We start from the raw sequence: 12,870 nt of genomic DNA, 5'->3' as shown, positions 1-12,870 counted from the left end.
TTTTTTAAAAAAATTAATTAATTAACTTATTTTTGGCTGCGTTGGATCTTCGTTGCTGCGCGTGGGCTTTCTCTAGTTGCGGTGAGCGGGGGCTACTCTTCGTTGCGGTGCGCAGCCTTCTCATTGCGGCGGCTTCTCTTGTTGCAGAGCATGGGCTCTAGGCACATGGGCTTCAGTAGTTGTGGCACGTGGGCTCAGTAGTTGTGGCTCGCGGGCTCTAGAGCACAAGCTCAGTAGTTGGTGGCGCACGGGCTTTGTTGTTCCGTGGCATGTGGGATCTTCCCGGAGCAGGGATTGAACCTGTGTCTCCTGCATTGGCAGGTGGATTTTTAACCACTGCGCCACCAGGGAAGTCCCTAACTTGTATTTCATCATTACATTTTAAGTCTCTTGAGGGAAAGAAAGGCCAGTGTTTTATATCTTTCTCTGTCCCTGCAGCTTCTTTTATAGTGATTTAAATATTATAGGACTAGGGCTTTATTGGCATTCATGAAGAGAGATAACTCAAAGATTACTTTAAGGCATTTTCATTGATAGGTTGTAAAAATTGCAGTACCATTGATAGAAATAGGAACCCTTTAGGGAAGGAAAAAAATAACTTCTGGTTTTTAATGACTTAATAATGTGGAGATGACACTGGAATCATCCAAAAGAAATGTGCTATAGAAAATAATCCAGGGACTTCCCTGGCAGTCCAGTGGTTAAGACTTTGCCTTCCAGTGCTGGGGGTGCGGGTTCAAGCCCTGGTTGGGGAGCTAAGATCCCACATGCCTCAGGGCCAAAAAACCAAAACATAAAACAGAAGCAGTATTGTAACAAATTCAATAAAGACTTTAAAAATGGTCTACATCAAAAAAAATTTTTAAATAAATAAACAAATAAAAAGAAAAGTAATCCAGGTGAAAGTTCAGAGTTGGTGATGTATATGGGAGTGAGTAAAATATAGGCAGTAATTAAAACCATGAAAAAAAATGAATTTCAATAGCATGAGTCAGAAGAGCAGAGTAGTGAGGACAGAACTTGAAATGTAGCGGGGAAAGAAGAGCCAGCAAAAGAAATTGGAAGGATCATGTCGTATGACACGAGGAAAATTGGCAACATGTTATGGAAGCCAAAGGAGGGAAGAAAGGACTCCTTAACACTGGGGACCACTGAATAAAAAAGAAATAAGGACTGAGAAGAATCCATTGCATTTGACTAGTGAGAGGTTGTTAGTGATATTCAATAATTTCAGTAGGATGGCAGTTTGGAAGCTAGAAAGGAACCCAGCAGAGAAGACATCATTATGTGAATAAAGTCCCATAGGAGGAACTCAAAGGAAATTTCAGGAGGATAGTTGCAAATCACTAATATACTGAGGTAAAGTGTAGGGAAATGAGATCATTCATGTTCGGTGAACTTTACTTTTTCAAGATAGAACGTGGATAATAGATGAGTAGTAGGTAAAGGAATAAGGAGTTAATGGAATGAGTTAATATAAGAGGGCTATGAAGGGATGTTCTTGAAAAATAAAAAGAGCAAGGTTAAATAAAGCATACTGTGTATCTTTAGGCTATGAGTCTACAGAAACTTGGGTTTTCTATTTTTTCCTTCAGCTTACGACATAAGCAAGAGAGTAAAAGAAACCTGTGATGGCACCTACAGGGTTAATAAGGGTTTGCCCAGTAAAGGGTAGTAAGGGCGATAGTTTATTGTTGAGGTAGTAGGGAGAAAGACAGGAATAAAGTGTAGTCAGGACTGAATACTTCAAATTTGTTGAATAAAGATACTGGGAAGCTAGGTTAGGTGGTGGTAGTAAAAGGGTAGGAGATGAATGGCTAGTAAACAGCTGTGGTTGGGGGAGGTGGTCCTTGAGAGAGGATATAGCCCTTCTGGTGTTTAACTGTTTGTAATGATGATGGAAATAAATATTCATGAAAGATAATAAGGCCTTCAAGCTTGAAGAATAATCTTATGAATATTGATATGACCAAGGATGATTTTGGGGACAAGACAGAAAAGGAAAAAAATAAGAGTTGCTAAAATAAACGAGTCCTGGGAATCATTGGCAACTGTAGAGAAGACTAAGGGGTTTTTGAGCAGTTTTCCTCCAGTGCAGTTGAGCAAATGAAAGCCTGTGTCCACTGTGTTAATGAGCTTAGTGTGGGAGTCAAGAACAAGATCAAGATCATCATCTTTATTGATAACTGAGCAGGGAGGACAGTGTAACTTTCTCCTTCAACCTAAGCAGCTCTGTCTTTATCGCTCATACATATTGAACTTCTGCATATGCTTTCATTAGAAAAATGGGTTCAAGGTGAAAGAAAAGTAACTCAATTATTACAGAACAGCAAAAGGCATATTTGCCATTAACAGTTACTGTCTAGGTGCAGAGGCTTGGTATAGCTTTGTTACTGCACTGCCTTGTAGTTCTTCATTGCCAGAGCCTAAGCCAAAGTCCAAAATGTTAGGACTTGAATCTCAGACAGTTGGTAATTACAGTAGCAATTGTAAACATTTATTGAGCTTACATTTTAGTCAACATGCTATGTATTTTATATGCATTTGCTCATTTGATCTTTACAGTAACCTTTCAAGGTGGTCTTTTATCACCAGTTTACAAATGGGCAAAGTGAGGCTCAAAGTGTCCAAAGTCACCAACAAGGAATAGAGATGCTGGGACTTGAAGTTGGGTATTTGTCTTCAGAGCTTGAGCTCTTGGTCATTACTCTGTAAGGCTTATTCAAGACTTATTGAATGTTTCTAATGCTGGGGGCCCGGGCTCGATCTCTGGTTGGGGAACTAAGATCCCGCAAGCCATGCGGCACAGCCAGAAAAAAAAAAAAAAATCAAAGAACAGTAATTTTAAAAATTGGAAACTTGTGACACCTTTAAAAATGATACATAAAATAGATAAAAGCAAAAGTGCTCTGAGATTGAAGTAGTCATCAGGCTAGTCACTCCCACCGGCATCTGGACCTGGCTGCCCGGTCCTGAGATCTTCCACATGGACCTCCTGCCAGGGAGCTCCCCGAGCTCCAGGTGTGTCCATGTGGCCGTGCTCTGGCCAGGATGTCACATCTCCTGGCACGTCCTGCCCCTCAGCAACCTGGGGGAGCCCTGCTGATCCTCTGCACACGGGCTCCATGGTCACTCCCACTCACCCACCCAGAAACAGGAACACCCCCCCCGGCCCCCCACCCCCCCAGCACCGAGCACACACATGGCATGCCTGTCCTGGCAATGTGCTGTGGAGGACAAGTGGACATCAGGGCTTGCAAAGTACCCTAGGACAGTGGTCCCCAACCTTTTTGGCACCAGGGACTGGTTTCGTGGAAGACGGTTTTTCCATGGAAGGGGGTGAGGGGGGATGGTTCAGGCAGTAATGCGAGCGATGGGGAGCGGCAGATGAAGCTTCGCTTGCTCGCCCGCTGCTCACGTCCTGCTGTGTGGCCTGGGCCTGGTTCCTAACAGGCCGCGGACCGCTACGGCCCCGAGGGTTGGGGACCCCTGCCCTAGAAGACACCACAGGATGCCATGTTTCCCAAAGCAAGAACAAAAGGGTTTTCACATTGTTTCCAGGAGCAAAAGACAGTCCAAGAGATGCAAAAATGATGTGCCTCCCCGGGTTCCAACAGCTCACAAAGGTCCCAAGAGACATAATTCAGGACCCCTCCCTCACCCAGGTGTTTGCTCTTAACAGTGAAAAAAAAAAAGTGACCGTCCCGTGGGAGCTGGAGCTATGCCCTGTCCCTCTTCCTGACTCATTGCTCCAGACGTGTCTGTGGGAAATCTACAGGTTCCTTTGAGCATATTCTGAGATTTAGAGCCTTAGAAATAAGGGTAATATCATAGGTATAATGTAACGATATGTTAAATTAATTCATTGGTTTTCCATAAAGAATATCAATCATTCAAAAAGCACAGTTGATATAATGTTTACTTCCTGACTTTTTAAATTTAAAAAATGTATCACAACTGTTAAAACAAAAGACTGAATGATTTATCCAGTGTAATTCATATACAAAGCTTCCTGACTTTGCTTTGTTGGCCTAAGTGTGTTATATTAATGCTGAAAATAAATCTAAAATTGTCCACCTTCTTGCTGATAGTTAAATAGGACCACTAATATTTTTCTTTTTTAAAACAGGGATTGCTTGGCATTTTGTACGGAACCCGTTTTTGCCAGCTTAGCCAATGTTCTGGGTAACTGGGAAAATCTACCTTCCCCTGTATCTCCAGACATTAAGGATTATAAACTTTATGATGTAGAAACTAAATATGGTTTGCTTCAGGTATGTATTTTTATTCATCATGTGGATGGAATATTTTCCTTCAAAATTGTTTTTAGCCATTTCACATTTAGCTGTATAAAACTGCTTTATGTAAACCTTTAGATCTTTTCAGTAATTTAAAAATTATTTCTATGTTCTAGAATTTTTCTACAGTTTATTGTTAGGCTTAAATTATCTTTTTAATATATGAAACATAACATTAGTAACCTTTGGAGAAGAGCACTTGTTGACTGGTGGATGTGGTGGTTCCTTTTTAATTTTTTTGAATTTTAAACCTTCACAGTGCATCCGTTAAGTCCATCCACTTTTTCTGATTTTCCTTCCCCTGCTTACCAAAATATCTTCTGCTTTATAGAGTGAATTTATACAGTAGATTCTTTGTGTTTTGGGGGCAGAGATCATTTTATTCATTATTTTTAACAGTATTGTTAAGGCATAATTAATTGGCATACAATAAACTTCACATGTTTAAAATATACAGTTTTTTTAAGTTTATAGGTGGAACCGTCACTACAATCAAAATAATGTACATATCGACCTTCCAAAGTTTCCTCATACCCATTGTAATCCTTCCCTCCTGCTCCTTGCTGTCTTTCTGTCTCTCATCCCAGGAAGCCACTGACTACTTTCTGTCACTAAATCAGTTTGTATTTTTAGAATTTTGTAAATGAAATCATACAATATGTACTCTTTTTCTGGCCTGGCTTCTTTCAATCAATCTAATTATTTTGGTATTCATTCATATAGTTGTGCATATCAATACTTCTTTTATTACTGAGTAGTATATCATAGTTTGCTCATCCATTCACCTGTTGATCATTTGGGTTGTTTCCAATTTTGGGCTATTGCAAATAAAGCTGCTATGAACATTCATATACAAGTTTTTGTATGGACGTATGCTTTCATTTCTCTTGGTTAATTACCTAGGAGTGGAATGGCTGGATCAAATGGTATGTGTATATTTCATTTTTTAAGAAACTGAAAAACTGTTTTCCAAATGATAGTATCATTTTACATTCCCATTGCAGTGTATAAAAGTTACATTTTTTTCACATCTTTGCAAAACTTGGTATGGTTGGCGCTTTCAATTGTAACTATTCTTTTTTTTCGTGGGAGCTTAGTTCCCTGACCAGGGATTGAACCCAGGCCCTCGGCAGTGAAAGCATGGAGTCCTAACCACTGGACCGCCAGGGAATTCCCTCAATTGTAGCCATTCTAATATGTGTGCAGTGGTATCTCATTGGAGTTTTAATTTGCATTTCCTTAATGAATAATGATGTTGAACACCTTTTTATATGCTTCCTTGCCATATGAGTGTCTTTTTTGGTGACATGTCTGTTCAGATCTTTTGCTTATTTAAATGGGTCGTTTGTTTTCTGTTATTGAGTTTTGAGATTTCTTTATATATTGTGGACACAAGTTCTTTGTCAGATACATGACTTAAAAATATTCTCTCTTAGTCTGTGGCTTATCTTATTCTCTTAACAGTATATATTTTCTAATTGTGGTAAAATACACCTAACATAAAATTTGCCATCTTAGCCATTTTTAAGTGTACAGTTTAAGTACATTCACATTCTTGTACAACCATCACTTCCATCCATCTCCAGAACTCTTTCCACCTTGCAAAATTTAAGCTGTACCCATTAAACAATAACTCCCCACACCCCACCTCTCATACCTCCCAGCCCCTGGCAACCATCATTCTACTTTCTGTCTCTATTAATTTGACTACTCATATAAGTGGAATCATGCAGTATTTTTCTTTTTGTGACTGGTTTATTTCAGTTAGCATAATGTCCTCTAGGTTCATCCATGTGGTAGCGTGTGTCAGAATTTCTTTCCTATTTGAAGGCTGAATAATATTCTGTTGTATGTATTTACCACATTATGTTTATTCATTCATTCGTTGATGGACACTTGGGTTGCTTTCACCTCTTGGTTATCGTAATACTGCTATGAACATGGGTGAACAAATATTTCTTCAGGACCCTGCTTTCAGTTCTTCTTGGGATATACCCAGAAGTGGAATTGCTGGATTCTATGGTAATTCTATTTTTAAGTTTTTGAGGAACTGGCATACCTGGTACGGTTGGTCCTTTCAAATCCAGTTTTCACTTTTTGTTAACAAATTCCATGGTAATCTCAGGCACAAATATAAAATTACCAAATATTAATCCAGTGTGAGAATGAGTGAACATCAGTTAATGTTTGAAAACTGAGCACAATGGTATTCAGAAAAACTTAATTTCAATATGAAGTATAAGTATATAAAAATATTAAGAATTAGAATCAAATTGACAAAGGTATTTCTTGATATTTACTGTCTTTAAGTAAGAAACCAAAGATTCTCTTACTTTTCAAACTCAAGAACTGAATAAAGTTGGGTAGCAAAGTGCTTTTATTACTGTCTTTTCTTTTGCTTTTGTGCATATAGAAAGGAACTTAATAAATAATTGTACTCTGTTTTTACAATTGGGTTATTCTTGCTAATGCTTAGAATGCTCTGGCAACTGAGAATATCTACACTTTTGCATTTATGAAATTTAATTGTTACCTGACGTGTAAAAAATTTTTTTGGGAGAAGCAGCAAATTTGATTATTATGAGACATTATTGTGATTGAAAGGAGTTTTATTAAAAATGTCTTTTATTTCCATTTACAGGTTTCTGAAGGATTGTCATTTTTGCATAGCAGTGTGAAAATGGTTCATGGAAATGTTACACCTGAAAATATAATTTTGAATAAAAGTGGAGCCTGGAAAATAATGGGCTTTGATTTTTGTATATCATCGACCAATCCTTCTGAACAAGAGGTAATGAAGGTTTTATTCTTTTCATTTTTTAAAGCTCTGGAAATTTGTGATTGCATCTGGAATAGATTAGAGAATTTATAAGCCTGATAAATGTGTAGAAATAGGCTTTGTGGTACAATGGTATGTTTAAATGTATAGCTTTGTAGAAAATTTCTAGTGTTCATTGTACCTACGAATATTTAGCTCATTAATTCCTCAGTAATGTTACTTGAGAAGAAAGTGCTAGAGTTAAGCAAAGTTGAGCACTATTGGGTTAAGTAGATTTTTTTTCCCTCAGAGTGTCAGATACACAAACAAACATTGTGAATCTCTAGCAGTGTTCCCCCAGCTTATTGGATCACAGAATCTTCTTTAGGGAACATGATAACAATAACAGGGATAATAATGGGTAACATTTATTGAAGCGCTTTTCTGAACACTTTTTGTGTATTTACTTATTATCCTCACAACAACTCAGTGAGGTATGGGAATAATACAGATGAGTAAGTTAGACTCATAGAATAAAATAATTTGCCTAAGTTTAGGCAGGTGGTAAGTGGTAGAGCTAGGATTTAAACCCAGTCTTTCTGGTTAAAAAGCACCTGTTACCTAGTGATTATGAAACCTGCCTATTTATACTTAGGAAAACACTGCAATATTTCAAATTTTTACAATGTAGTTGTTACCTTTAACAACCGTACTTTGACCTAAGATATATTTCTAATTTAAGTAAACATTTTTAAGGGAAGCAGAAAGAATTAGTATTGGTTGAGTATATACTATGCATCAGGCACTGTGCTGGCTCTGTTTTCCATACATTTGTTTATCTTACAACATCCCTTTGAACCTGTTAACTAAATCACATAGCTAGTGAAAGAACAAGGTTTCAAACAATAATCTATTTGAACTCATAAATTTGAAGCCTGTGTATCAGAAAACATAGGCCAGACCTTTCCATATTCATAATGCATTGTATGGTGTAGTGATAATTTGTCTTCTGGGAGAGAGCGCCAATAATCTCAAAGTTATAAGAGTTGTTATTCTTATCTCTTGTTTCATGCACTTTCTAGTTTTGGGATTTGGGGAAATTTAGAATTGAAAGTGATGGTGACATTTTTACTTGCATGACTGAGTATGAATTTAAAACTAAACTGTTACTACCTGACAGTGGTTTGCTTTAATTTAAATATTTAATCTATGTAATTCTTTTTCTGTCTTTTTATAGCCTAAGTTTCCATGTAAAGAATGGGACCCAAATTTACCATCATTGTGTCTTCCAAATCCTGAATATTTGGCTCCTGAATACATACTTTCTGTGAGCTGTGAAACAGCCAGTGATATGTACTCTTTAGGAACTGTCATGTATGCTGTATTTAATAAAGGGAAAGCTGTATTTGAAGTTAACAAGCAAGATATTTACAAGAGTTTCAGTAGACAGTTGGATCAGGTATTTGCCTTTGAACATTTGCTTGCATTAAAAATGTATTAAGTGTTTGGTTTTTTTCCAAAATATGTTCAGAAAATTCTCTATACTGAGATGAGTGTCTCATATTTTAAGTTTTCATAAAGTCAACTTAACAAAAGTAATTCTTAGGATCAATATTTGTTACTACAATTTTAATCATGGCATTTATTTACTAGAGTGAAAATTGAAATATGGTCTAAAATACTGGGTGTTTTGTTTTAGGAATAGAGACAATTTCAGGTATTAAAGATGTGTTTTAAAAAAAGGTGGGAAGATGCACTGTGGGTAATGTGCTAGCAGTGGTAGGACCTGTCCACTGCAGATGAAAGTAGGGGGTGGATAGGGAGTGACATCATGTAAGAAAATGGGAGAACTCACAAAACCCTCATGATGAAGTGAGAGAAGGAGCAGCTTTGAGATCAAACAGTAGGTAATGGATAGTCCAGATGAATTAATAAGCTGCATTCATGTCATGAGCTAATGACATGGTGAAATGTGTACATGAATACACAAAATACAAGAGTTATTGTTAGCTGTTATAACTTTTCGTTTGTCTGTTTTTTAACTTTTCTTGTGGAGGAAATGTGTTAGCAAGTAAATTTCTACAGTATTAAAAGAAAAAAAAAACAAAAAACAAAAATAAAGATGTGTTTTAATTATCTTGCAACAGTAGAATTAGCCATTTGTTCAATCTAAAAATATATTTTTTAGTAAATTTCAAAAAGTTTTCTTTTTTTTTAAATTTATTTGTTATTTATTTTTGGCTGCATTGGGTCTTTGTTGCTGCGCGTGGGTTTTCTCTAGTTGCGGCGAGCGGGGGCTACTCTTCGTTGTGGTACACGGGCTTCTCATTGTGGTGGCTTCTCTTGTTGCAGAGCATGGGCTCTAGGTGCACGGGCTTCAGTAGTTGTGGCACTCGGGCTCAGTAGTTGTGGCTCGTGGGCCCTAGAGCGCAGGCTCAGTAGTTGTGGTGCAAGGGCTTAGTTGCTCCGCGGCATGTGAGATCTTCCTGGACCAGGGCTCGAACCCATGTCCCCTGCATTGGTAGGCGGATTCTTAACCACTGTGCCGCCAGGGGAGTCCCTCAAAAAGTTTTCTTAAATGGACTGTTGACAGTATAAATGTGTATCTTTTGAATATTTTATATTCATATTTAACATTATTACTCTTTTGAAGTTGAGTCGTTTAGGATCTAGTTCACTTACAAATATACCTGAAGAAGTCCGTGAGCATGTAAAACTACTGTTAAACGTAACTCCAACTGTAAGACCAGATGCAGATCAAATGACAAAGGTGAGTGCATATGAATTCCTGCCTTAGATGGAGGGGCAAAAAATGAGTTAAAGTTGATTAAATGCATCTGAAGATTTAATCAGATATAGTCCCCAGATAACATCTGTATTCTTGAATGTATTAAATATTCATCTTCTTTTAATCTTAAAGAGTTAAACAATTTATGCAAGTAAGTGTTCTGATATAAAGTTTAAGATTTCAAATAAAGAGACCTAATAGTTACAGTTAGGCATGCAGGAGTTCTGGACACCCCAAGAATTCATAGCCCTCAAATTCACTCATATAACCAATGGATTTTAATAAATGGTACTGTTTATGCCCTCAAGATATTTTACTTAATCTTTTAATATTTTACTAGTTATGTAAAGAAAATGTTACTGTGCAGCTAACTCACAGGTACTGATTTTGAAAAACTGACCTTGAAAAGAAAAATAATTACTTTCTTATTCTGATTTTTATAATTAGAATTTTTATTAAGTGGTCTTTAGCATTTTGCTAAATGTTTCTGAATATTTTTTCACCATAATGTGTCAGTTTCAGATATGAGAAGTACTTTAATACTTATCAGAATAATTCTATTTCTCTGTTTTTAGATTCCCTTCTTTGATGATGTTGGTGCAGTAACACTGCAGTATTTTGATACCTTATTCCAAAGAGATAACCTTCAGAAATCACAGTTTTTCAAAGGACTGCCAAAGGTTCTGCCAAAACTGCCCAAGGTATGTTGTTGATCAGTTTGTTATTATAGTCAGGAGTATAGAATTTAAAATTTACTTTGACTTACTATAATAACCCTTCCAAAAAAAAAAACTGTAACTTTTGCCAGGGGTACATAAATGACTATAAAAGGCTACAGACTGAAGTCACAAAAGTTTAGTGGACCTTTTTTGTGTGGTCCAAAAATTATTAAATAGGGTAAAAAAATTAGAAGGCTACCACCTATGCAAAGGCAGCGCTTGGACATTGAACATCAGAAGAGAAGTCTGTAAACTGTCATTGTGGAAATCACTGCCTCACTAGCAGTTATACTGCTGTATTGATACTAGTCTCTCCAATTCCTTTACTCTCCCTTTCTGGCTTATTAAATCGTGAGGATAATATGGTCTAAAAATATTAGTGAATGCTAAAGAAGCCACTGGCTGGAAAACTAGTAATTCCTTTGCAGAAATGTCTCCAGTGTTTAATCTATCAGATATTCATTGGTTATGCACTGTTTGTCTAACCCTTTACTTAGATGCTGTGGAGAATAAATGGGAAACAAAATATTGTCCTTGCTTTCAAGGGCTTTACAGTAAGTGTAGATAGGGTTAACATGCATGAAACAACAATTAACAATGTGTAGTATGAATCATAAGTAATGAAGAAATTAAGAGGAGAACTGTATTAGTGAAGACTAATTGGGGAAGATTTCCTAAAGGAAGGGTAATCATATGTCCCCCTTTATCTGTGATGTTCCCAAGTTATGTCTTTTGTCCTGGCATAATTAGCAATAGCACCCTATTTTACTCTCAAAAGTGTCCCAGTTTCAACTATAAATTATATAGTCACCTTACCCAAAGGGATTAGAGATTTTAGACTCTTAACTTCAATGTTAATACTAAAGACCTGATATAAAGGTTAGTTTTATGAAAACATTTTTTGCCTTTCAGCGTGTCATTGTGCAGAGAATTTTGCCTTGTTTGACTTCAGAATTTGTAAATCCTGACATGGTACCTTTTGTTTTGCCCAATGTTCTACTCATTGCTGAAGAATGTACCAAAGAAGAATATGTCAAGTTAATTCTACCTGAACTTGGCCCTGTCTTTAAACAGCAGGAGCCAATCCAGGTATGTATGTAGATATTTTTTTCCTGTTTATTCAGTGGTCTTAGTCAATGATAACTATCATTGAAAAGAAAAGGAAAGGATATTTGACTTTTAAAAATTGAGGTAAGTATGAGAGACTTTCTTTTCCATTAGTCAGAAGCTATTTTGCATATGTTTGAAGTGAACCATTCCTAAAATTATAATTGAACTTCGCAAGTAAATGTCTATAGCTTCTCCACAAGTTGCTGTCTCAGAAAACAAATTGTAATGAGATTTTGCATGTGTTATATTGTTCCCATTGCCTTATTGAAAATTATAGGTTTAGGAAAATAAATATTTATTTTTCTCCTGCACTTTTAAGTATTTCTTTTTTTTTGTTTTGTTATTAAGAGTCTTTAATTTGTAGATGGTTTATGCCAGTTGTTTCTCTTTATTTTATTGCTAATAAATAGTTTCACCAGAAGAGGAGAAATGCTTCCAGCACCATGGAAGTAATATGTGTGTGTGTGTATTGTTAAGGGAAAATTTAATTAGTCTCTGATATAGACTCTATTAAAATATTTATTTGCCAGATTCAAGGTAGACTTGGATTTAAGAGAGCAGTAGGGTTACATACCTGGGTTAGAATCTCGCCTTCTTCATCTCCTTGGACAAGTCATTACTCTCTTAAAGTTTCTATTTTGCTCATTTCTGAAATGTGGAAAGGGTTGTTGAAATTAAATGAAATTTTCTGGCACATGGTAAATATTATTAAGTTTCTGCTACTACATGGCAAGAGCTTATTGGTAAACCATTGATTACCTGATTTAATGGTTTTATGACAGACTGTTTGTGGTCCTTCCATTGAAAGGAGGGGAACAGAAGGAAGTCTGTGGTATTAAGACAGGAGTTCCCCTGCTTAAGGAAAGGGCAGGTGAGAGAACTGTAGGCTTCGAAGCAGAGTTCTCCAAACATGGTCAAGGTGTCAAGAGGGAAAGGAGTGGAGTCCCATGTTCACTAAGCTATGCATCAGATAGGATCCTAAGGAACCTATCATCTGAGCTCTTATTTGCCTTCATTCTTTGTATTTTTTTCCCTTAGTAGTAGTAGTAGTAGTAGTCTAGCTAAAAATCCCTTCTGAAAAATTTTAACTGAGCCTTGACAAAACTAAGTATTCTGCATGGATAGAAGGGATCATTTGTTCCTTATTACTTACGTATGTGGTGGCAAACAAATGATCAGGGACAATTGAAAATGTTT

General features: G+C 36.6%; 1 protein-coding gene across 1 annotated transcript in view; it reads left to right on the top strand.

The window, feature by feature from the left end:
• SCYL2 (SCY1 like pseudokinase 2) overlaps nt 1-12,870 on the top strand; it is a 56,380-nt gene that overhangs the window by 26,207 nt on the left and 17,303 nt on the right. Inside the window, exons 4-9 of the mRNA XM_061204223.1 lie at nt 4,130-4,274; nt 6,940-7,089; nt 8,294-8,515; nt 9,710-9,826; nt 10,420-10,545; nt 11,476-11,652. Coding sequence (XP_061060206.1) covers nt 4,130-4,274; nt 6,940-7,089; nt 8,294-8,515; nt 9,710-9,826; nt 10,420-10,545; nt 11,476-11,652 — 937 coding nt within the window. The remainder of the gene's footprint in view (nt 1-4,129; nt 4,275-6,939; nt 7,090-8,293; nt 8,516-9,709; nt 9,827-10,419; nt 10,546-11,475; nt 11,653-12,870) is intronic.

This window comes from Eubalaena glacialis, chromosome 11 (assembly GCF_028564815.1).
Source record: "Eubalaena glacialis isolate mEubGla1 chromosome 11, mEubGla1.1.hap2.+ XY, whole genome shotgun sequence".
In the NCBI taxonomy this organism is placed as follows: Eukaryota; Metazoa; Chordata; class Mammalia; order Artiodactyla; family Balaenidae; genus Eubalaena; species Eubalaena glacialis.
The sequence above is the reverse complement of the archived record's forward strand: the minus strand, read 5'-3'. Positions and strand labels throughout refer to the sequence as shown.